Consider the following 26,977-nt stretch of genomic DNA (forward strand, 5'->3'; position numbering starts at 1 on the left):
ACTGAGAGCTAAGCATAGCTGAAGAGGTTTATTTTTAGCATGCTAAAATGTTCCAAAAAGGTGATAAAAAGGGTGTAAATCTGTAATTGGACCCCAGGATGGAAGGCTGGGGGTTTCTTGGGTGAAAAATAGCTTTCTCAGAGAAAGTGTTTCTTTTGGAGAACTTGTGGCATCTTGGCAAAGGAATAATCCATTCCTTCATAAACACAGACACCACTCTGAGTGCCACTGGTGTGAATCAGTGCTGCTTGCAGCCTCTGGCTCTCCTGACACTTCTGACTTCAGCCAAAAGGCAGGCCCATGGCTTCTGAGAGAAAAATCTCTGCCTAATTTAAGAGCTTCAGCCTTTGTCCAGGCGTTTATTACCAGGCATGAAAGGAGCAGACTGCCCTGTAAGTGATCTGAAGCAAACGTGTCTGTCAGAGTTTGCCTTCTCTCTCTGCCTGTCAGCTGCTGCCTTTGAAAGCAGTCAGGCTTGTGACAGGGTTTTTGACTGTGTTGGCTGGATCAGGAACAGTTTGTCAAGATGATCCTTTAACTGGCTCCGTGGGAGCCTGTCTCCTGGGAGTGCTTGTCCTCAAGGATTCCCACACGTGGGCATGCAGACCTTGCATCATGGTGTCCAAGGAATTCACCTTTCATCTCTGAGCACAATTCCTCACAGCCCAGGAAGCTGTAACAAAAACTGCAAAAACCCCCACAGTTTTAGAGTCAGAGAAACCAGGCTATCAGCCACAACTCTGGTTGATCTTGAAATCCTAATTTCAAACCCACATTTTATATAGCATTTACTGACAAGAATTAAGGATAGGAAAACAGGTGTTAGGCTTAGTTCCTAAAGTGCTAAGTTAGGTGCCTAAATGACTTTGTGAACTCAGACAAATGTGGATATGACATATAGCTCTCTTCAGCACGTTTTGGGAAGTGATTGTACCCTTTCTGGATACTTTATCCCTCACAGAGTCCTCCACGGAGAGGGAGAGACAGGGTGAAGTCCATCCTTCCCCTGCTGTAAGCATTACCGGAAACGTCTCTACTACTTCTGAACAAAGTGCTGTGGGTCACCACTCCAGTGATCTACACCCCATGTAAAAGGATCTGACTTGTGTAACTGCCATGTACCTCACTCTGCTGTAAGATAGGATTTTGAATGAAAAACGCCATATGGAATTTTTTTGCACTTTGGGCTGGGCTGAGATGCTGAATTTAATGATGCTGCTTTGGCCTCTTCCTGTGATAAACCAATCAATCAGTTGGTTTGTTATTTGACCGATCTTTCACCTTAACATGGACTTTACTTCAGAGTCAAATCTCTCAAGTAGTTCAGTATCCAGTCATTCACCTTTGACTTACCACTCCAAAGATCAGCCATCAACTCAGACTTGTATGCACTGTGTTTTAGGATGCAAATACTGAGCAAGATATTCAGAGCCAGAATAAATCCTTGCCTTACCTAGGTATCCTGTTCTTAAGGTACCCACCTAGAATCTTTTAAACTTTCACTGAAAAGTCATCCTTCTATTATTTAAAGCAGATGTATTTGAGCAATTATGATTGCATAAAGTAATTCTTTTTGTGAGACAATTAAAATCAAAACAATAGCCCTCCTGATGTTGGTGTTTTGTTTGTTTTATTTCTCTTCTACCCCCCTCAAAAAAAACAAACAAAAAACAGCACAAAAATAACCCCAAACCAAAACTAAATCAGTTCTACAGAATCCTTATAAAACCATTTTTTTAAATTTTCTTTGGTCCAGGTTTGACTTTTAGCCTTGCAGCCTGTCATGGAAAGGCAGTTCTACTTTACACATTCTTTGTAGATGATGTGTCAGTCTGTGGGAGCAGAACTGAGAAGAAACATCAAGCCTCTTTGCTCTTGAACTTGGGCTCTCATTTCACTTAAACTGCCCGACACATGCAGAGCAGATCACTACTTTCAGTGGAACGTATAAAATGCTGCTGTAAACTGATTGTGACTCCTCTGAATTCTTTCATGTTGTGGTTGCAGAATAGGGATATGTGGGTCCTGATGGAGGTGTGCATTACTTCTGTGTCTGGGACTGTACTTGCATGCTAATAATGGTCATGAAAAGTGCTGGCTGCCCCTGAAAACTGACCACTGTTTTATTCATATGAAACAAAAAAAATAAGCAAACTTTTTTTATCTATCTTGCTAGAGATCTCAATCTTCACCGGGGAAGCTAAGCAACAAGAAAATTCTCCCTTTGTGAGTCAAAGAACTGCTGCCAATTGCAATGGTGCTTTTCTCCACAGACATCCACTCATCATGAAAGGGACAAGGCTCCTAAATGAGCACTGACCATTTCACAGATGTTGGGTGGGGTTTCAAAGCCATAATGGGAACTGGGTATCCAAATTCTCTGCAGGTTAGTGGGATCTGACTTACAGAGTTCCTTAGTCAGCTTTGAAAAACATCTGCAATGTTTAAAATATCCCTTTCCATCTGACTTCCATCAGTGGCCCAGAAGATACTATCAGTTTCTTTGACTTTTGCTCACAGGACTCTCTGCAGAGGGATTGCATAAGAAGCAGAAAAGGTAAACTCTGGAGACATTGCCTCCAATCCCTTGATAGCAGAATACATGAGGAACAACAACAGGAATGAAAAGAAGGTCTCCTTAAAACAAGAAAATAACAGCTTTTGCAATGACTCAAAATCTGTGCTGTGAAACACGGCCTTCTCCACACCCATTCATACAACGAGCCTCCTAAAGAGTGAGTAGACTTGTAAGGAATCCTGATGCAAAACTATCTTAATTCTCCTTGATGGCACATGAGCTCTCAGCTGAAGTTCATTGAGTTTTATCCACTGCTGGAATCAAAGGGTCTTTCTTGGGCAGCTGGAGAACTAGGAGAGTTTTCCACATCATGAGATGAGACCTGACATCATCATGACCAAAGGATTCACATCTGCAGGGGCAGGAAGTATTGACCCCTCAGCTTTGGGCCAGATCAGCAGCATATAAAAATATTAAAAATAGAAAAAGTTGAAAGCACTGACTATCACACTTCCTATTAACCGAGTTCTCTCACACCTGAAACTTATATAAAATCCCTGCTAGGCGGGTGTCTCTTTCAGAAACCAAATGAGAACCGTGTGGAGGATCTTTGGCTTTGTGATCATGTTTATTTTTTTAACTTCATATAGGGAGGAGTGACAGTCCACAAATCTATAATTATTACTGGCACTGCTATAGACTGTAGTTGGAGCAAATTACAGAGAATATGAGCCTTTATATAATGCAGAGCATTGGCTATGATGCTGCTATGGTGAAAGACTGAGACCCTAATTTTAGCCAAGAGAATTATATGATGTGGGTCCCTACAACAGCAGGAAGAGAACTGTGATGTTCCAGCTCTATGTGTCAAGTACTTATGAAAACAATTAGCATTCCAGCATTGCCATTTAGTCAGCTGATTTCTTTCCAACTCTGCATGGCAAAATCTTTCTAATACTCTACATTTTTTCTGTGTTGCCTAATATCTCCTGTGTCAAAGAATCACATAAAATGCTGTAGGTTAGATATTCAAGTATTAAAAGCAACATATACAGAAAGGTTCTGATGGTTTCTCTTTCAAAAAGTTCAGATTAAATAACTTCATTGGCATTAACTTGGATTGTCTGTGTGTGTGCTCATAGGAAGTTTAAAAGAATGCTTTACTTTTAATAAGTTATAGCCATTTCCAGAGGAGGGAGGAAAGCATGGCTCTAGTCATCATGCTTCTGTGCATTGCTTCACTACCAGATCACTGCAGGCTTTGGTATTTCAGTTTAAAGCACAATGACCTAAATAGTCTGAGAATGTATTTTTCTAGCTAAGAATTGTATGTGGGAGCAGACTTGGCCTCTCAGTATCACCAAGGCTAAAGTTTCTTGACCTCTCTGTCAGTCAGTCCACATGTATGCTTTTCTAATTAAATCTCCTGTTGGATTGGAGCAATAATAATAGTGTGGTTCCCCAAAAGAAAGAGGAGTAAAGTCAGGAGGGTGATGAGGTTCACAACCAAAGACTGAATCATGTGTGCTGCTGCAAAAGTTATTTCATATTTCAAAAATGTTTGAGCTTAAGGACCCAGAATGGAAGATGTGGGAAGATGAGGAAATGTGGGATTAGAGGAACACAAGGGATCATGAGGCTGCATTTGTCTGCATCAAAATGCACCTTGACAGAAGCAAGTTAAACGAGGTATGGAGAGTGAGCAGGACAAGTATAAGGGGAGAAGACGGTGTAGAGAACTGGGGAAGAGTATTTTCATGCTTTTTTGAAGGAGGAAACAAACAGTGGGCTATAGAAAAGAGGCTCTTAGGAAACCTTGAGAGAGATAGAATGGTCTAAAAAGCTGCATCCAGTGTAATGAGGGGGGGTGAGGGGGTTGGGCATTCAGTCATTTATGAAATTAAGATGTTTTATGAAAATTTCATACTTCAAAAGTCTTTTTTACCAAACTGACAGTCAAGCTGAGTACCTCAGGAGGGGATGACCTAAAAGGCAAGTCAGACTATCTACCAAGCCAACCAGACAGACAAGACTGTAATTAGGAGGATACTAGGCTAAGCTACTGTTTTCCTAGTTCAAAATTAAAACCTTTTCTCAAATTCCAGAGGCATCTCTGGGCTCAAGGTGGAGCTGAATAGTGAGTGGGGAAAGGTTATATATGTGGCTTTCTTTAACACGAGTCAATACTGAATAGTTTTAAATCTGTCCTTTGTTTACCAGTTCCATGGGCAGCAGGTTAGTACTGGAGTTGCTGTGTACAACAATTAGTTCTCAAATATATTTAATTTTTTGTATTTTCTGCTTTATGATGTTGTATGCAGAAGACAGTGAGTTCACAGTAATATGAAAGGATCCCTGATGAACTGAGCATTTCCTGTTGGAGTTTTTGGAGGTGTTTTTTTTATTTAATGGTTTAGAAGCCAGTTGAGATTAATTACTTTTTGGGAATGACACTGACAAAATTGGTATACAGGGCAGGGAGAAAAACTATTCCTTTTCCTTTTTTATTTGTAAATATTCACCTATAAAATATAATAATATTAATTAAAAACATATGCTTATAGTTTACTAGAATTTAAGTGGTTTAGGTACATATTTGACATTCCAGTGATTGTGCAATAGCCTTTTGATGTCTCTTCAGCAGGACATATGGGATATTGGGTTGATTTGTCAAAATTGTTACTCTCATGGCCCAGTTTTTCCCAAAGTGATTGTTTGTAATAATACAGCCTGGTAAATGGCTATACCAAGCCAATTGTCCACAAGCAGCAACTCATATTAACATCAGTATTTCACAGGGATTTGGCTGATGTTCTGGAGAATTTGATTTTTTTTTTTTTTTTAGGAGTACAGTGCAGAAACAAAGAACGTTAACTGGGAGAAAATGACTCAGCATCAGGATTGTAAGGTAGGAGGACCAGTATAGAGGTCAAAGTGGCCTAAAATACTTTTAGATTAGTTATTATGCATTTGTTTAATGGTTGATGAAGAAGAACTTTTCACATTTATTGAGAATTTTTATATATATATATATGATAAAGAAGATTGACAGGACTATTAGGGTCAGGCCAGGAAGGACTAGGATGCTTCCACTGTGGAAATTACGTGGCTGGAAATATGCACATGACTGTCTCCATATGTGGACACAGGTAAAATCATACCTGTTGTTAAATAAGATGTTTTCTCAGGGTGCATTAAGTTGTAAATAGAATCTATTAGACAGAGGTTTCAAGGAGCTGTCTCAAAAGAGGGAAAAGTAAACCCAGTTTCGGCCAAGAAATCATAACTGCTGTATCTATAATTACTGCAAAGAAAGAATCCTCTGTTGAGATTCACGTTTAAGATCTGGGCTTTTTAAAAAGTTTTTAAATATTTTCATTTTTTTCCATTACCCGTTAACTAGTTTAAGTAAAGTTAATGATGGAAAATTCAGTTTGAGTTCTCCATCTTTACTCTTTTATTTTTAGTCAGTTAACAAGCTTCTTGATTCTTTTTACTTTTATTGAACAAGATGTAAGTGTAAGAACTATGAGTGTTACACAGTTTTTCTTCTGTCTTGGTAACATCTTTGGAAACCTGGATACATGGAAGACAGCAGTAAAGACTGCTCATGCACTGGCAAAGGTCCCAAGAAGCAAACAAAACCTTGTGAATTGTTTTAATAATTATTTCAGCACTGCAAAGAAATTCATGTCCTACTGAAATCAATGGAAATGTTGTGAAATATCATAAAAGTGTGTGTGATAAACTGGCAATTGAGGATTATACCAGACAATCCCAGTAATGAATTAACAACCTAATCCAAAATACTTTAAGAGCCATTACAGGTATCTTATAATTTTCCCTACACTTCCAAAACTACTCTGTATCTCACCTTCTCCTTGCAAAAGATAAATGTTCCAAGAACAAGTTCTAAGTTTTAATTAACATATTCTTTCTATTATCTCTACTGTGTGTTCTGCCTTAATCAAATTGTCTTATACATAATTTTGCAAGGATCTTGACATGAATATAACATGTGCATGTGCCTGACTTCATGTGAACACACTTGGTGCATACTCTTGCTTCTCTTCTTACATTGTTCTCTCTTCCCATTTTGAAGTTTTTTAGTTTTCTCCAGAATGCCAAACCAGGCTCCCACTCCTATGAGCAGCTTGTGATAGGACGAATAACAAACAAGGACAAGACAGATATGACATCTAACAAATCTGAGCCTCATTAACCCAGAGACTCCTAAGTGTTTTAATGTATGTCTTTTTCTGGTTGTTGGTACTACAAGATGTTGGCATTTGTGTAGTTGCAAGAAATGAAGTCCAAGCATATTTGGGGTTTTTTTTGCAGTTTTTATTGATATTTCATTTTTCAAATTACAGTTTCTTTTGACCTTACACAATGGCTGTAGTGTTTATTTTGTGCCATATTCATCAATTTTCTTGAAAAACTACCTTATTGAGAGGTCTACTTTACTCGTTCAGAAAGTTAACTAAAGGAAGCAGCTTGTTCATTCGGTGTGAGATGGTTGTATGGATGTACAACATGTGACAAACCCATCTGATAGCACTGTGATTTCCTATCTGCTGTAAGACACTTTGTCTCCCAGGGGCTGGCTCTCCAGGGAGGAACGTCCTTCACTGGGAGCTTCACTAGGGCTGTTTTCACCAGATGATTCTCCATCACTTGCACTTCCTGAAAAGACAATATAATTGAGATAAAAAGAGATGTCATATCTTTGATGAAGCAGGTTGTGAGGTACATAGTTGGTCAATGACACTTAGAAGAATTTTATGCAGCTATAAATGTTCAGGAAGATATTTTTCTCAGTTTTTTAGTCCATTTGTAAAATGCTTTAGGGTAACAGCAGATCACCTGATGGTATTTAAGAATTGTGCCTCCAGCATGCTTTAAATAACTGCCATTGGAATGCATAATAGTTTGCTCTCCACTCATCCAAGACTTTTTTTTTTTTTTTGTATTATCTCCTGATACTTCCCTACCAGGTAGGAAGTGTGGAGAAAATTAATTTTTTGTCTGTCTGGAATATACAAGGCCCCAAAGACCTCACCTCTGATAGGTCTCTTTGTTATATTTTTCCTTTTATGGTTTTACTCTTTCACCCTATTTCAGTGATGCATTTGCCTCAGCACCACCAAACTGTGTCAAGTAAGTGTACTGAGGGTGTTTACTGAATGTCTCCTAGAGTGAGTGTTCTCATAGCTGCACAGATATCCCCCATACTAAAGGAATCTCTTCTCTAGCTGAGATTTCGGAAAGGAAAGTGTGAATAGAAAGGATAAAAGATTAATTCTAACCACAACATTCCTGAATCAGCTTTGATTCAAGTCTGAACTATGAATACTGTTGCTTTTTTTGGACTCTTATGTGGCTACCCTCGGTGTCCCAGAGCTCATGGAAAAGGCTTCAGCTTTGGTACTTGTTTCCTACAGATGGGGTCCAGTCTGGCTAACTTGGACATTTAAAATATGCCCAGATCTCTAAATGTAGGCACAAGAGTTAGGCAGACAAGAATCAACTTTGAGACACTAAAGGTATCTCTTTCTCTCCATTTGCAACACTGCTTACAAAGGCCCTTCTTTTAGGAGGACTGGTTCTGTTTAGATACCAGTCAGATGAGTAAGAGATGAAGACTGGATCCAAGTCCACCTGTTTGGGATGCAGTGAGAGGCCCCTTACAAAGAGACTCGCTGTTAGGCAGCACAGTCCACCATACTATGCAAAGGGAATTTTAGCATTCAGACATCTGTCTGAATATACATAAACATTCTGGAGCTCCTGTTTTTAACTGAATTGCAAGTTGTTAACACGTTCTCTGGAAAAAGCAATTCACAGCTTATTTTTTCCACAACGGCCACTCTTCTTGTTTATCGTTTTGATGTTTCCCATGGAAACCGTCATAATTCAAAATATAAAGTATGTCTTTGAAATGCAACCATGGGAACTCCATTTACTAAATCCAAACTTTTTCATGCATCATCAGTTTCATAATTCCCCAGGTAGACTGCTCCCCAAAATGCCTACTCTACAAACTGGTCTCAAACAAAAATTCAAGAGATTTATAGTTTATCTGCAATGAAACAAATTCAGACTTCCCTCCATAATTTGTAAAGGCACTGCCAGCAAACACCATGATGAATCAATGCATTTATGACATGAATTTTGTTAAATTATCTCCAATTACATCTACATACATTCCATTTATGTGCCAGGAACAAATTATACATTCCATCAGTAAATATTGTGGTCTGATCACAAAATGAAACACCTACTTCGACTTGGACAGTATTTTACTGAATGGAAAGAAAATTACAAGTAATAGTTAAGCTAGATATATATACAACAGCTTCTAGATCCAGCAGTGAATAACTTAAAGACATGTAAGACTCTAAATATGAGGTTTTTATCCCAGAAACTGCAATTTATGAGTTTAGCATAAACCACAACAAGGAATACCTCGGTTTTCAGTTGGACTGAGATATTGAGCTTTGAGCCTTCAGTTATCCTTAATTTGACATTTCTAAGTCAAGACATTTCAAGACATTTCACCTGGCTCTATACAAAGAAAGATTTTTGAAAAGCTAGTTTCTGTTATATTTTATGATCACTGGCTTGTCTAGTCCTTCTCCATTTTATTGAGATATGTTGGGGTTTTTTGCTTACAGATCACAGATGACATATGAAGCTGAAAAAAACTGATTTCAAGGAGAAGGTGAGATGGACAAAACCGAATTCATCACAATAGGCTGAGACTGCATCAGACTACATTCTGTACATCTTGGCACTTATATGTGAAAACTGGATTGTTTTGTTATCAGTACCTCTTGCTGACACACTTGTAACTTCCATCTACTTGGCAGGAGGCCACAGATTGCAATCCATAATAATCTAAGAACACTACCATGGACTTTTATATTTATTGAAAGGTGGGAAAGTGTTAGATTGGACCTCAGAGTACCTGACTGACAGCCTGACAGCACTCCAAGTACAGAGGCTGAAGCACTCAGGTAACGACAGAGGTGCAATGCTTCTGTTCTGAAGGGAGGTACAGCAAGTAACCTTGGGTGCAAAGGAGACACATCAACATGATGCACAGGGACGCAATTCCTGCAGAATCAATTTTTTGGAAGCAATGCAAGTGATGAACTTGTACTGATGGATTGACACATTTCAGCACAACATCTCAAAAAAAATTGAGGGTCTTCAGCCATCAGCATCCGAATTTTATATTGTCTTTCTAGGGGAACTGATGAACATTACGAATCTTTTTTCAAAGGAGGTGGGCTCAGATTGTTATCAAGAGACCCACAGCATGAGTCTCTATAAGATACCATCCCAGGCTGAGGTCTGGAACAGAAATGGGTTTGATGTGATGCCTATTAAAATTGTATGAGAAGTTTCAGTATTCCAAGGCGAGATAAGATTAAAGATGACTATCAAGGCAAGGCAACAAGCCAACACTGCTATGAGATAGAATTTAGCATAAGTCAGCTGTGTAACTGCATTACCATGGTTCTGGGGCCAAGTAAACACTGACTTAAAGAGCCAGCCGGGTGTACTCAGTTCTGCTTGAAGAATAACATGTCGACATGTACTTTTTAAATCTTTTCTTCACAATCTATACTCCGTAAATTTCACACTTCATGGTTTGTTTTCAAAAATTTTACTCAACTTCATGAACTCTTTCTGTGTGCTTTTCTCTCCCTCTCTCTATTTTTTTGTTTAACATTCCAGTATTTGGCTTTGGCCACTGACAAGGGCAGGATATTGAGTTAGACAGATCATTGGACCAACTCAGACACAAATGTTGTGTTCTTATGCCAGTTTGGATGGTTTTAGACCTTCTCTATGCCAAAACTAATCTGCCCGGGTAGATATTTTTCCACTTTTTGGGGGGATTTTCTGTAAGTGCTGGGAATAGCCTCTGTCCGTGGTGCTTGGTCAACAGTAATGCTCAGTCTGGCATTACACAGACATAATGCTGAGAGGTGAAGTCCCAAAAGATCTAGAAGTTATAGCCAGGACTGTTTAACCATCAGAATCAAGCTTTGAAAATTAGCAATATCTCAACCACCAGAAAGCCATTGGAGAGATCAAAATACCCCCTCTGAACTTGAAAGACATTGAGGGACATCAGGAAACTGATGAAAAGGTTTTCTGCAAAGTCTTGAGTTCACTTTGGAAGAAAGACCATGAGTGAAGATTGGAGCTGTCTCTTCAACAAGAGAATTGATGCTTTGTGTTTGCATCAGAATCACCAAATTAAAGGTTCTGAGACATTACAGTTTTGTCTTACACAAATGTCAGCCTCAGCCCATTTGAAGTCTTCTGTCAGCCACAGAAACCCTGGGTAGTTTGGTGTCTGGGAAAGTACTTTTTGTTCCCAGAATTGCAATGTCCCCAAAAGCAGAGAGGGCTTGAAGATGAAACCTTAGGACATAAAAAACACTCACAAACTTGCAGGCCTCCAAGAACAATTCAAAACATCTCTGCCTGCCAAAAAGGGATGGTTTTGTTTGCTTTCCTCGAGGCTATCCAAATTTATTTACAAGATACACAGCCACGAAGTGGACTTTATTTACTAGAATAAATTCAGGACAGGCAGCAGATTGAAATCTCTGCGGAGTTGGTTTTACTGTCCTAAGCAGTAAGAAAAAATTGAAGGACTCTCATAGCTGCATTGAAATTTATGGTGACAAAAGAGAAATACAAGGGTCATAATCAGCATAACTATAAAAAAAAGTCAGAGAAATTTATCTGTTGTGAAGTCAAAGCATACAGGAACCATAATGACATATAACTACAGCCTCAGTTGCTACTTTACAGTGGATAGACATCATTGTTCTCCTCCTAAACCATAGGAATCTCAGCATTCTCATGTTAGGTGTTTCCAGTAGACAAAACAGGCCTGTATACCCAGCCTTCCAATTTAGTCAAAGTCTATATTATAACTGCAAATAGAGAGCAAACTATTAGAAGATATAGCTTTGTTATATCATCACAGCAGGAAGATTTCTCTTGCTCCAACTCCAGGGCAATTAAACTTTATTACTCGTTATCTGCTACAAAATAAATTTGTTTACTGTTGCATCCTTTCACTCTCAGGACAGTCTTAACTATATGCCCCAGATAATGAAAAATGTTTAATTTACAAAAAGTGTTTTTCCAGTGATAGAGCTACATTCATAGGAAAACATTAAGCAGAGAATTTAGGTTTTATTTAATGTCAGAAAATGCTCTTCTCACCTGTGGATGCTTTCAGCCTTCTGATATAATCAGACCAAAAAGAACAGTCTGCTTTTTTCAATCCTTTAAGAGTTGGCAAAGAAACAGTGAACTCCTTGTAGTTATCACCATCATCGCTTGACAGATACATAGGCCAGAGGGGTATCACCCCTGACATCCTTCTTGAGAAACCATGAAAGTAGTTTGGATTTCTAAGGGAGCAGGAGAAATGATCATTAGAAAACAACGACATGAACAGTAAAGTGAGACGAAGATTGGGTAGATCAGGGAAACGTGTATCCAGTTCCTCTGACCAGCAGGGCTCAAATTCAGTCCAGAGCGGTGAATCATTCATATTAACTTGTTAGTTTGGTTAACTTCTTAAGGAACAGGTACACAGAATCTGTACAGACACAGGCTTATGAACACCCTCAACAGCCCTCGATCCCAACCCAACCCAAGATAACATAAAAAGCACATAAAGTCACCCTTCCCCCCATTCCCACACTAATTTTCTAGAGATACTCCTCATTCTTGAGCATGGTCACAGCACAGTAAAGCTGAAGAATATTCACAGACTAGTTAGTAAAGGCTGCACTGTGTCCCCCCTTTTTTTGGGGGGATATGGGAATTCTTAAGCAAGAGACTTCAGAATGTGGGTCCTAGGACTAAGTTCTAGAAACAACAAGAAGGCCTCTGCAGGCCCTATGTATTTAAGCAGAATTCGCTGCTGGTCAATGGAGACAAAATGTCTATTCCTTCTAGCTAAGAGTCAAACTACAAATCTTTGGTGTCTGCTCTGCTTGAGGACTTTCCAACTGTTTTGACCAAAACCCTCTATAGGCTTACAAGTTGTTAGAGGAAATGGAGGCTGTTTGAGAGAGGGCAGGATCTGGACTGACTACACTCTGTATACTCTTCATCTCATCCCCAGTCATAGGAATCTTAAATATCACCCACTTACCCAGAGTTTACAAAATTGGAGATATACTGCATAATTTGCAAGGAAAGACCCTTTTCTTCCAGAGTAAACTGTTCTTCATACTTCGGGTAGAATGGTAGACCAAATGCATACTGAACATCCAGCAAGAGCTCCTGACCTGAGCTAAAGTAAATATTTATGGAAAGATAATTAAAACCATCATTTATTTATTTGGGTAAGAAAGGGATATAATGTAATTCAGAGAATAAAGCAAAATGGTATATAATTAATGACAATTAATTAGAGTGTGGAGAGCTGTGGGACTTTTTCAAATCAAAACATAAAAGAAGAGCAAGCAATAACAGGGAGAATTTGCCATTAGGTTAATGCAGGGTCTTTAACATTTGTTAGAAGAGCAAATTGTGGAAGGTATCAGGGCACGTTTTCTAAATTAAAGAGAAAGTGATAGAGAGAGAAAGTCACTTGGCTATTCCTTAAATGCCTCTTAAGTTATGGACAGATTTTCACTAAATTCAGAGAGTGGAAGCAAGTGGCGACATGGATTCTGGCAGCCACGACAGAAGGTTAATTATGGTTTATTTCACAGACTTGGAATAAAATCCTGGCCCTTCTTAGCAGCAATTGGATTTTTTCCATTGACTTCACTGTGGCCAGGATTCTAACCCAAATCTTTGGATAAGAAAAGATGTAATAGGAGATGTTTATGAAGATTTTTCTTAGACACAGTTTTAATCTAATTTCTCGGCTGGCTGGGTGGTTTTGACTCATACACTCTGTTCTCTCCTAGTTTTATATGGCAGCCAAGTCAAAACAGCTTGAGACAATCACCTAGATCAGATTTAAGAAAGAACAATTCTTGAGTAGTTCCATGTAATAATTAACAGATATTATAAGGAATATTTCAACAATTCAGAGACAAGACTGGCCAGGTAAGACCGCAACACTTGCAGGATCTAACAGTAAAGGTCACACAACTCAACACCTTCAAGTGCTGCAGAAAAACAGTAGCCAATTTCTGCTAACAATATTATAACTAAACTGTGCTCAACACACAGCTTTGAACCACATTTCAGAAGGAGACATTTCTGTTGTGGTCCAACTGCATTTTGCATATCCTACATTTAGACAAAGGTCTTATTGACTTGGTTTAGTGCTGCATGAAGGCAGACAGCATCAGGGGACCTGGGAGAAGGAACAGATGTCTGTGAGGCAAGAACAAACAAATCCCAGATCGACTCAGCAAGATTTGATCTGCACTGGCTGCAGTGGCTGTTGTCAAAAGGTGTCACAACTGAAACTATTTTATCTTTGGGCATGAAATGCAGCAGCACTGATATGACCCTGATACTGCCTCCAAAGGAACAAGGAGTGTAGTTCAAACCATTATGGGCAAGGTGGGTTGAAAGCAAGATGACTCTTTTACATTTTATGAGTGGTGGCACTAAAATCTCTATTTTGAAAAACAAACACACAGCTCTCTAAATGAAATACATCTTTGGTTGTGTTTTCCTTTGTCTTATCATAATACCTCAGTAATACTTTGCATCTGGAAAGTGAATTATTCACAGATTATTCACCAAAAAATGTAGAACTGAAACGAGATTAAAGCATATTTTTCTTCCCCAAATGTTTATAGAAGGATTAAGCAAGATCATAGTTTAATAATTTTGCCTTAAAAATAATTTGCTTGGCCCAGTATACAACAGCAATTTCTAGTGTCAGTATTCCAGCAAAGGTATGATATACTTAAAGGAGCAATTTTCTTTTCAATGAAGAGTTGCTTTTGATTAGATTACAGGACATGAAATTAGTTGAGGTGCAATGAAGAGACAAGTGTACCCATTTAGGGAAGGCATAGCAGAGATGAACTCAGCTGTGAAGCTAAAATAAGTGAACTGGGACTGAAGTTTTCCCCCCAGTGAGACTGTGTTCTCAGTCCTCATGTTTCTAGAGGTGAAAACTGCTAAGGTCACAGCCCAGACGAAATTCAGCAGTCTCTTAAATACATAACTTTTTAGGTTTGAAATTATTTGTACAACTATTTTGGGTTTCATATAAAGATATAAAGTGGTACAAAAGGCTATAATTTCATGGGCTGCTTTCAATATTTCTCGTTGATATGAAAGAAAACATGAGGATGAGAAAAAAACCCTAAGGTTAAGAGAGGAAAGAGGCACATAAATAAACGCACAGGACAGCAGGAAAGACAACTGGGAAACATATAGAGGGTAGCTAGATGAGAAATATCAGAGGAATATTTCTGTCTCCTCCCACAAACTCTGATCATAGAATCACAGAATCAAAGAATGATAGAATGGTTTGGGTTGGAAGGGACCAGAGGGGAGTGCCAAATGGCCAGAAATATCCAAACAAGGACTTTGGAGTCTTGTAGGAGTTCTGAGCATACTCAAGGTAGCACCAGGTAGAGACATTGTTTTGACTGGAAGAAAAGTGGAGTGAGAGAAAGAGAGGAGTGGCAATAAACATTTACAGCTTTGCTGTTGTGCACTACCAGCTCTGCAGGGAAGTTTTTATTTCCTGAGCAGCTCCAAACTGCACTCCCAGGATACTATACAGGTGCTCAACAGCAGCAACTCTGAATGGGGAAACGAAGACCCCACAACCAGTGCATTTCAGAGCACAGTTTGATAAAAGGAAGGACAGCAAGAAATAAGGGCAAAGGGGGTTTTTAAAGTGTTTTTAAGGAAGCCAAACTAATAGCAACTAACTTCTGCTATGGAAGTCCCTTTTCAAGGAACAGATCTGTTATTTTACCAAGAGTGGTGAATGCAATTATGTGTAAGGATGAAATCTTGGATTTATTGACTACACAGTCAATACCTTTATGCAAAGGTATCACTTCAGATCTTCCCTGTATAACTTTGCTTTTTAAAATGTCAGTGATTTTAGAAACAGATTCATAGCTCCTCTTCTTATGTGACAACAAGACAGACCAGTAAATTGAGCCATGGGGAAGTTAGGAGCCAGATCCTACCACTTTGTTCACATTAAAATGAGGTCTCTGTGGGGAATTTTCAGTTCACCAAAGAAGGAGGCGCTACTGGAGTTCAGTTATCCAGTTTACAGAAAATCAGATGGCAATATCTGAAACGATTTAACAGTAGACCCTGAAATATCATTTGCAGGGAATTTTCATTATCCAATGCCAAGCCATTTAATTGGATAGGTGTAGGTTCTGAGAAATTTTTCCTTGAACCTGAGATGGAGTATCCATTTAAATGTTTCCAGTTAACAAAGACAGAAAGGAATTACTTAGCCATTCAGATACTCCACTGCTCTCTCTGTAGAACTGTGGCTACCTTCATGTACAAAACAGCTTCAACGGGGAAGAGTAAAAGATGAGTAGATCAGAATTTAGAACAAAAATACCCAGTTACTGGTTGACTCGGTTTAAATTCTTGTTCCAAATAAAAGATAGCATAGATGTAAACCCCCTCATCCAACAACTGAAGTTAGCATCTTAATCACAAGCTTTTGGAACAGAAAAAAAAAAAAAAGAAAAAGAAAACAAAGCAACAACAACAACAAAACCACCCAAAAAACCCCCAGCCAAGCCCCCCAACTCAGAACTCCTCAAAAATTTTGTTTGCAAAATGGAATTGCCATTACTGGCTATCTGTATTCATGGCAGTCAGAATAGAAGAACATGACCTGGCAGACCACCATGCATTCTGTGCTAGGACTGAACGCACAACTTGAAGCTGGGGCTTCAGTGACCTCACAGTGTGCTCTGTGGTAAATCAGGACATATATCTCATTTTGAATTTTGTCCTTGCTCTAGGTCTGGCTAATTAGTTCATAATGGAAGATCATTCTGATGATTAATGACTGACTCTGGCCTAATATTTCTCTTTTTTTCCCCCTTTCCTTTAAAAATAGTCCTTACTCTCCTTTTCAACTAATTTCAGCTAATCTCAAACCCTTTTGAGTCATAGCTTCTATTCTTAGTTGTCTTAATGTAGTTTTTGGTTCTTTTTTAAAACTACACACACACGTAGAAGCCAATGTAAATTATCTCAAAATTAAAATGATATCTTATACGATACCAAAATACCAAACTTCCCACTGCTATTCAGTCATTTAAATTTTAAAATAACAAGACAAACATAACAAGCCAGAGTTCAGCCAGAGTTACCAGAGATCGTCTGAGAAATTGAGAAGAAATATTGTACTCAAACTCATGTCAGTCACTGACCTGAGCAGATATTGGCAATTGGTGACAGACTGGGGAGGTAAGAAAACCATTTATCCTTTAATATAAACCTTTTTGAAAATAACTGCTCATTTTAACAGTTCTGGGAAAGATTTAGTGTTAGAGATGGGATCTCAGCTTTGAGTTCCTAGTCTCATAATCAAGGCCCTGTTCAGCATCCCATTGGCAAGAGTAGGACTATCATCATAAAAGCCAAAAAAAATACCTCTCCACTGTCACTTGGCTTTGGTGAGAACAGGTTATTATTTAAATTCTGATTGAGTTGAGCACTATAGGTGAAACCCAGACTCACAGAGTTGGTGATAAATCTCCTGCTGATTTGAACAGAAATAGGATTTCATAAAAACCTGGTCCCCAGAGAAGAGGATATCATTTATATATAATGTGCCACTACCTTCGTGCTCTTGTGGCCCCATTCTGTGTTTATCTTTAACAAATGGATTTTAATTTTTTTTCTGCAAGAATTATTGGAAATATTTAATGTGCTTTTTGCACCCATCTGCATTATCTTCATATTAATACCAGCAGATTTACAGAGTATATTTGCAGATCTAGTATCCCAAGCTGTGAACAGGCACCATTTCATCCATGTCATGGGAGAGGAGCAGCTTACCAACACTGCACTTCGCCTGAAATGAAGTGTTCATTTTGATGCTAAGCAAAATAATTTAAAAAAAATTACATATAGGCACATATCTTGTAAAAGGAAATGGCATGTGATTGCAGGGAGAAAAAAAATAATCAAAGGATAGCTGGATATTTATAGAAATTTAATGGGCCAATGTAAGGCCTGGTGTGACCTCTGCAGTTCTAGGGATGCATTTGGCTCATTGCGTCTCCTCTCATTACAAACTCCTGCCAAACAAATGGGGTAAAGGATGTGAAAAACAGATGAACATTCTTTTCTTTCTCCTTTTCAGGAAAATCAGGACGTATGGAAAAACTTAACTCCTAAAAGGATTAAATTGCCAAGTTTATCCACATTTGTACCAAAAAAGCCCTATAGATACATGTGACTTGCAAAAGTATCCTGGAGTTTGCTGTGTCTTTTCCACTTGAATTACTCCCAATACACACAATGTTCCACTTTGCATTATAGCCCTGCCAACTGAAGAAAATAAAACTGAAGTAGCAGATAGTAAATTCAAGAACCTGAAAGCTCACATTAATTGAAAAAAAGTATCACAGATATTAAGGCAGGAAGAAAGCACTTTTATCAACTTGTCAGAACTCCTAAAAATCACAAATTACACAATTCTATCAGGGAATGACTGTATTTAAAATCTAGAAATAGGTATGTTGACACTTGAGTGCACTTTGGGGAGAGAGAAATTTATGCATTTGTTCATTAGGGCTATTCCTGAGCTGAATGAATGGATGAATTTCCTGAAAAAGATGATGTGTCCATTGGAAGATCCTAGAGTTCCAAAGAATACCTGGGGCTCTACAGATTACGGGAACAGCCTGTCCCAGTGCAGCACATGCAGTTCCAAAAATTGTTTTGTACTTTTCTGAATCTTTCAGCTGAATTTTTGTTTCATTTAAAGCTGATTTATGCCTTCTCTGAGCTTGGTGATTTGTCTTTGCATATTTATGACTAATTTCCAAGATCTGAATGATAAAGGCCTCTAAACCACTTCATGGGAAGAAAAGCCAAATTGTTCTGACCTCAATCCTTTAGAAATAAAGAAACTGTCTAAGGACTTGAGAACAGTGTAATGTGGTTCTATCAGTGGGATGGTGTTTTTACAGCCGTAGCTGGGCATAGTGCAATGGACAAGAGGAATGAAAGGCATTTTCAATAAGAAGAGTAAAGCAACAGCTTTTAGGAGATGATTGGGAGTAGAGCTTTATAGAGCACAACAACAAGCTGCTGTTGCAGCAAGTGGATGTATCTGCCTAAGGCAATTGAGGTGCTTGCCCAGCTGTGGAGGCAATGTGCATCTTGTGCTTGTCACCACCTCAGTGCTAATTTATTTGCCCTCTGTGTTTACGTGAGTTCCTTTGAAGCCCAGAGATATAAAGACATAAATTTCTGTCTGCCTGCACAGCACCCAGTTCACAATGTGGACGCCAGCCTATGGGATGTTGGTACCCATGGACTAACAGCTACAGTCAGGAGGAGAGCATGAAATGGACAGGTGGTGGATGAATTAAAGGGCAGGGATACAATAGTTATGAAATCAAAAGAGTAGGAAAATCTCCTTTAATTAAAGGGATATAAAAATAGCCAGAATTACCACAGCATACAGAATAAATAGAAACCAAAAATACTTTACAGAGTTGAATGGGTTTATACACAAACATTTTTGGGTTTTGTTGTTTTTTTTTTTAATCAGTCAGGAGTTCTCGCCTTCAGTTAAAGGAATCGTGAGAAGCGTCACCAAAATCCAGCCAGCTATGTGAGCATTGGCATGGAGCAGCCTTTCAACAGCTCACATCAACATACACAAGAGTGCACAGACAGGAGGTAAAGACAGTCCCAAATAAAATTACTCAAAATAGACAGTAGATCATTAATTTGTCCCATACTCAACAATTAAGAAAAGCTTTTGTGACAATTTTTTATGGTTATGTTAATGACTATAAGATAGAGCTTCTTAGTCCTCAGTTCAGACTGTTACAATGACAATAATGATGCTTTGCCACCCTGCTGCAGCTGATGATCTGTCCCTCTCAGTTGGCAGAGCACTGATTTTTATGCACCATCTTTAAGACAGAACATTTGGCACTACAGTGTGAATTGGAAACTGTGCTGGCATAGCAAGCAGTACTCCTTCATAAAATATGCAAAAATCACCCAGAAATCTCTTGAAGGGTTAAGAAGACAAATCTTTGTACAGTTAATAATATTATCCTTGTCAAAACATACTTCTGCTATCACACATTTCCTCACCGTAACTAAAATTGTACCCCAGCCCCCCCCACTAATCCCAGGCAGTGCTGAGCAGCCACATTCCTCCTGCATTGTTTAGAATAAATGTTTATTCCAAGGCCTAAGTGTTCTCAGAAAGAGAGTGAGAAAATGGCAGCTGGGTTATGTATATATTTTTACCACAGATTATTAATGTGGGAGTTGGCTCCTTATTCAAATGGGAACTGAAGACTAAAGCAGACATGGTGTCATGCCAAGCTTGGGAGAATGCTACCACGTGGAAGGAGATATTATTCTGCCCTCTGCAAGATCCATTCATCTATACAAAAACTGTCAGTTCGTGGGTTTATGTGATTTTCCACATATGTCATAGACATCAGTTTAGAGCAGGCTCTTTAACCCTACCCCTGTATCTGTGCATGCTTGAATGTGTGTATACGTATACATTTTAGAAACATCCAGTTGCAAGACAAACTTTGGCTAATTGACTTTTACCGGTAAAAAATCCTCCCTGTTTAATAACTTTTTGTCTACTTTGCATCATTGCATTGGGTCTGTCTTTACTGGCTGACTTCTCCCTCCCTCTTGTTTATCTTGCTGTGAGTTATTAAGTGACTGCTCCTTGTGAAACAAAAGGAAATACCAGTACTTTTTCATCCCTGCATTTTAACTCTCTGTTCTGTTAGACATTTTGGGAGACACACATACAGTAGAAGAGAGGTGACAAAGTAGAAATTGAAGAATATGTTGCTATATGGTGCCTTATCTTAATTAGTGAACAGTTATTTCCCCAGCCAGAATATTTTATCTAAGAGTAAATAGTCTTCCAGTGTTGCAGTTATCTGAATATTATTTTAATGTATTCTTTCCAATACCCCTGTGGGGTAGCTATTAGAAGTTATTATGGAAAATATTTAATTATATTATCATCTTCCTTATGATATAGATAGCAAACACAAAGAGGGAAAGGTCCATATTCTATGTAAACTGGCTTCTTAGGAACAATTTAGATACCAAAGGCAAAAAGCCTCATTATTTTATCATTTATGTTACCCTATGGGCATAATACTAGAAAAATTCTCATTTTCACAAGTGGAGGTCTGTATCTCAGCAAACCCAGATGCAGTCCAGTATCAAATCATTTTTCTCTCAAAAACCTATGAGTGATCAGGAATATCTAACAATGTGTTCCTCCAGCTACAATGCACTGAGGTGATCTGATCCACTACGTGTACTCAAAGAATATCCTACACATGACTATCGTGTGTAAATCATACTTTAGTTATTGCATTCATTAACACAAAGAAATGGCTGTAACAGGGTTCTTCTAGGCAAGGTTATGGAGTAGATCATCCTAAGTGCAATCACACAACACCTACAGGATGGACAACGGGTCAGACCCAACCAGCACGGGTTTAGGAAGGGCAGGTCCTGTCTGACCAACCTGATCTCCTTTTATGACCAGGTGACCTGCCTGGTGGATGAGGGGAAGGCTGTGGATGTGTCTACCTGGACTTCAGCAAAGTCTTTGCCACACTCCTAGAAAAGCTGGCAGCCCATGGCTTGGAGCCATGGAGCACAGAGCCCATTCTGTGCTGATCAGATTGCTGATCAACAATCTGAGTGTTGATCAGCTGGAAGGCAGGAGGGTTCTGCAGAGGGACTTGGACAGGCTGGAGAGTCGGGCTGATTCCAACGGGATGACGTTCAACAAGGTCAGGTGCCAGATCCTGCACTTTGGCCACAACAACCCCCTGCAGTGCTACAGGCACAGAGTGGCTGGAGAGCAGCCAGGCAGAAAGGGATCTGGGAGTTTGGAATGATAGGAAGCTGAACGTGAGCCAGCAGTGTGCCCAGGTAGCCAAGAAGGCCAATGGCATCCTGGCCTGGATCAAGAACAGTGTAGTCAACAGGACCAGGGAAGTGATTCTTCCCCTGTGGTCTCACCCTTCACTGCTGGTGAGGCCACACCTGGAGTAATGTGTCCAGTTCTGGGCCCCTCAGTTCAGGAGGGATATTGAGGTGCTGGAGCAGGTCCAGAGAAGAGCAATGAGGCTGGTGAAGGGACTTGAGCACAAGTCCTATGAGGAGAGGCTGAGGGAGCTGGGGTTGTTTAGTCTGGAGAAGAGGAGTCTCAGGGGAGATGTCACCACTCTCCACAACTACCTGACAGGAGGTTGTAGCCAGGTGGGGGTTGGTCTCTTCTCCCAGGCAACCAACAGTAGGACAAGAGAGCATGGTCTTAAGCTGTGCCAGGGGAGGTTTAGGTTGGATATTAGGAAGAAATCTTTTACAGAAAGAGTAATCAAACGTTGGAATGGACTGCCCAGGGAGGTGGTGGATTCACCATCCCTGGAGGTTTTTAGGATGAGACTGGACGTAGCACTTGGTGCCATGACCTGGTAACCACGGTGGTGTTGGATCAAGGGTTGGCCTTGATGATCTCAGAGGTCTTTTCCAACCCAGTTTATTCTATGATTCATGATTCTGTGATTCTAATCAGGAATTTAATAGAGTGTTTGTAGGGTCCCAGATTCAATTCTCACTTCTGCTGAGCAAGTTCAAAGCCACACATCCTACCTTCCAGCCTAAGCTGTAGCTTACTTGGCAGAGTATCTGCCTCTTCTCCTCTTCCTAAGAGTTACAATTTTCAAAGAAAAACTTGACAACTGTCAGGACTCATTATGCCAGTGGTTAGAGAAGTCCTCTGCGAGGTGGTGACGTGGTGGCCAGATCTCTCCCCAAGTTTAGTTTGTATATTATACTTGAAGGCTGTTTCACGTACATCATTAGTTTTATTCTGGTAGGACAAATCACCAATAATATTCCCAAACACTCTGTTTTGTTGATTTCAGATTACTGATGGTTTCTCAGTTTTTAGGAGTTAAGGCCACTCTCACATGTGAAGCTTCTTCTCTTGACAGCATCACACCATGGTCGTGCAGTGAGGCTGCTGGACAGCCTGCAATGCACCTATACTATACGGAGGGGGGTATGGTATAGGGAGGGTGAGGAAGAGAGGTGACATTGCAAAACTAGGATGAAGAAGAAAGATTCAGTTAGGAATGGATGACAACAATATTTATACAAAATACTCTCTGTGTATTCAGCAGAGGACCTAGTGTGGGGTCCCTTGGGAAAACAAGAGTATCACTTCATAAATAGCCACATAGTAGCATCAAATGAGATCATTCCATACACAGGCAAGCTGAATTCTGCAGCTTCTACTTAAGTGCTTGCTTTGCAACCCAAATAGCATTTATTTTAATGGTACTTAAGAATAAATAAAGATGAAAGGAGCAACAGTGCCCCACAGCATATTAAATTGGGCCATTTCTCCTTGCAAGTGGCTTAACTTAAGGCACTTGAGCCTCTGCCTCATGTTCCCACAGGTTTCAGACAGCAAGCTAACTTTGTTCTTTTAAAAAGGGTTATGAAAATGCAAACTAACAAGTCGCACTAAAGTTTAAAAGTAATTAGCTTGGAAGACCAGTGTCAACATAAATGATATTAAAATGTCTAGCCAAGTGCTATGTAAATTACTGCAGCACTGGAGAGTATGAGGACATCTAAATAACATGGGCACAAGAGAAATCTTAAATAGGTGTAGATAGAAAAGAAAATTCTCATCCATTCAAAATCACTGCCTCAAAGCCAGTAAATCTAAGTTGTATAAGTACTATTTCATCTATTTTCAAATAAGGTCTAATAGTAGATGACTGGGTCACTATCATTCTCTAAAGCAAGAGAAAAATTGCTAGCTCACTTCAGAACATATCTTTTCCTTTTGAGCGGCTGAATTTTTGGCATACCACAGCTCAGTCCTGTTTGGAGCCTTGTAAAAGTCATTTCTTTGAGCCTATCAGTAGCCAAACGGAGCACTGCGAACATTCTCGCTGGAGCTGCCAGCGAAACAATGGCTCCCCGAGGATTAACTTCTTCTCAGTTAGAAAGAAAGCGAGCCTGTGTTACCACAGCATAATGGCCTTCATCTGTAACCTAGATCTGAGTTAGTTTCTTTCAAATGCCTTCTCACTGTGCTATCAGGAAAGCCATGCAGTGTTCAGCGAACTTCACAGGATCAAATGGTGTCATTGGGAACCTGCTGTCCTTTCCCTGAGCCCTTTTGGAGAAAGCCTGAGAAAAAGGAAAGGGTCTCAAATATCTTTCCGGGAGAGAGAGGTATGGGGCAGTACAGGGAGCAGGGAACAAGCACATCTTTCTCATCAGGAAACAGTATGATAAACATCCCTGTGTACTTTGCTGCCCTGACGTGTGGATCCAGGGGACAGGAGGGGCGACGCTCACTGCAGTTTCTGGTCACTCAGCCTTTGACAGCAAGGGAGCAGGAGCAACTGTGGTGTGTTATATGGTAGCCCAAAGTGCTGATCACTGCCTGCAAACATCCGTGTCTCCTCCTGTCTGAGGCTGGGTCTAAAATAAAACCAGGGAAGGTGACCTTAAAGGCCACTGCCTTCCAGCTTGTTCTGCACCCAAGGGAACAAGGTATTTGCATCTCCCATGGGCATATAGGCCTTTCTGTCTAAAATACAATACAGCTTGTCCTGCTGAACATTTTTCAGGTAAGCTTCTAACATGAAGGATGTCACAGAGCCTGAGTCTGCAAATGCTTGTGTGAAAAAAAAAATATTTTTTGCTCCCATGAGACAGTCTGCTGGCAGATCACCAGTCACAGTGCTGGAGTAGGAAGGAATAAATCCCAGAACTCATCCACACTGAAGGCCAGTCACTGTAACTGGGGTACAACTGCACTGACCTCTAAAGGGGGTAGTGTTAAATTAATGTGGAGTCCTTAGAAAACATTACCCCATTTATTTTGAGAGCTGTGGACTCCTGATGACTTAGACTACATTCTGGTTCTTTGTGGGAGATTTATCAGATGTATGGTAGGAATCTGAAAGACTGTCTGGAACTGGTAAGGGTAGGTAAGTTGGAAAGGGAAAACTTAATTTAGACATCTAATGATAAATGCTCCAGTTCAGAAGAACATTCCTCCATAGTCAGAGAAGTAAACTATCAGAGACCAACCCCCCCTTTGCTTATCTGAACTGTTTACTTGAGGTACCTACATCTATTCATTTACTCCACAGCATGCCCAAGCAGTCAGCCCTGGTTTTACAAATTCTACATCCAAGAAACATAATAAAATACATCTCCTTACCTGCTCTGTGAGGAGCTCTCAGGTACATGGTACATGAAGACATTTCCTCGAGAGGCAGCAGCCCAGTAACTGGCCATGTTTATGATGGGACATGTGATAAACTGGTCACTGATAAAAAAGGAGAAGGGAACAGACACAGTCATGTAATGGAAAAAAGGAAAGAACCCCCACAACTAACAGACCACTCTCTTGATAATTTTCTTTAAATATTCCAAAACAGCTCATATCTCTGCCTTCAAATCCACTGAAGGAAACCACATTTACCATCTATGAGTGCAGTATCACTTAGAATTCACTAAAATTGCTGTTTTATGGAGTGTTGAACAACAGTGATGATAGTAAATAAACCAGATCTGACACATGAGGACTATCCTGGCCAAAAAAACAATCCCATTTTATTCTAGTTTATGGGGGCCCTTGCTTATAATAGAATAAAGCTCCTTCTGGCACCACTAGGTTGCAATGACATCTAATAAAAGTTTTTATATATTTCCTGGATTAAGGGCCAAAAATATAATTTCTGAATTTGGATCTCTGTGATTTCTTTGGGTAAAGTTTCCACTGCTGGAAGAGGCAAGAGACCACTTTTGAAGATAACCTGCAGGGCTCATCAATACAGAATATCTGGTACAATACATTTGGGAGACAAAGATTAAGCAAAAAGAGTGCAATGAGATAGCTAAATATTCAGTTTAACGCCAGGTAATGTAATGCAAAAGGTATGAGTGAAGCAACTGTATCCAAACCTTCCTACTTTCCACAGCCCCAAGAAGGGGGACTGGAACGTGGGGTCAGCAGCAGCTGGAAGAAGCACAAGCTGTTCAAGGGGGGCAGGTAGAAAACAGGACACCTTACTACAATAACACCTTACTTGTTATGATTCCTCAAGGCAATACTATATATACACATATCATCATTCTCACTCTTCACGTGTCCAAAGACTCAGCACATGCTTTGGGCATTCATATACCCTTACCTACATAAGTGCACACAAACATATCTGCTGAGGAAGTGGGAGGTTTCAATTCTCAGTTTAGTGAATCTGAAACAGCAGCTTCTCCTTCAGACTTGGTAGGTAAAAAAAAATAAAAATAAATGACTGGTGCAAGAAAGAACAATGTCAGAGAAGCATGAAAACACATTGCTATATTTAACTGGTATGGTTATGAAAGGTACTGTTTGGGTATCTATCTTGGTTCAGCAGAGTTTATTTTAAGCCCATCTGTGAGACCACAAGCTATGGGCTGACCGACCACAGGGCTCTTTGACAGTTATGGTTGACAACACCCATATGAAATGAAAATTACCGATCTTCACACGCCTACCAGCATGGGGTTTTAGAAGAGCAGATGGTCTTTGAAAACTAGGGAGTCTGGGGAGAGCATTAGCTCTCGAGAAATGCTTTGAGATACATTTCACCATTTAAAACTGATTCTCAGTTGCTGCTATGGGGGAAAAAATAGTCAACTATTCTGGGGAAGTAAAAAAACTTAAATACATAGTAACCACAAAAATGAAAAAGCTGTTTCTTATAGGCATGGAATACCAGAGTTAAAAAAAAAAAAAAAAATATTAAACTAATTTTATACTTAGGAAAAAAATACAAGAACTCAGTGGAAATATTTTAAAACTATGAAATATGCACAATGTATGTAGCTTATAACTACCACTTATGTTGCTCTATCACACTTTGTAATTCCTGTTAAAACTTTAGCAGTCAATTATAACTTCCTGAACTAGAACTTTTCTAAGCTTACACATCTATGTTGGTAGTAAGATTTTTGTTAAAAAGAAACAAAACTAAGGGAAAAGAACCCCAAAACCCAAACCAACTAACCAAACATCAAAAACCCTGAACAATCCCCTCTTTTCTTAACCATTTATATGATACCGATGTAGGTGACTGTCATTCCACACCTGTTGTCTCCCTTTCCCTTCTGCTGTAGTTGGAGTACATTCCATAGTGTTTAAAGCAGATTATCATCAGA

General features: G+C 39.5%; 1 protein-coding gene across 1 annotated transcript in view; it reads right to left on the reverse strand.

Annotated features, from left to right (window-relative positions):
• Positions 1 to 6,878: 6,878 nt before the first annotated feature.
• Positions 6,879 to 26,977, reverse strand: part of TG (thyroglobulin) — a 148,098-nt gene continuing 127,999 nt past the window's right edge. The window contains exons 45-48 of the mRNA XM_027645547.1: positions 24,990 to 25,097; positions 12,720 to 12,860; positions 11,777 to 11,967; positions 6,879 to 7,204 (exon numbers count right to left, since the gene is read on the reverse strand). Of these exons, the coding sequence (XP_027501348.1) occupies positions 7,089 to 7,204; positions 11,777 to 11,967; positions 12,720 to 12,860; positions 24,990 to 25,097 (556 nt within the window). The 3' untranslated portion in view covers positions 6,879 to 7,088. The remainder of the gene's footprint in view (positions 7,205 to 11,776; positions 11,968 to 12,719; positions 12,861 to 24,989; positions 25,098 to 26,977) is intronic.

Source organism: Corapipo altera, unplaced genomic scaffold, assembly GCF_003945725.1.
Source record: "Corapipo altera isolate COAL_440 unplaced genomic scaffold, ASM394572v1 51, whole genome shotgun sequence".
In the NCBI taxonomy this organism is placed as follows: domain Eukaryota; kingdom Metazoa; phylum Chordata; class Aves; order Passeriformes; family Pipridae; genus Corapipo; species Corapipo altera.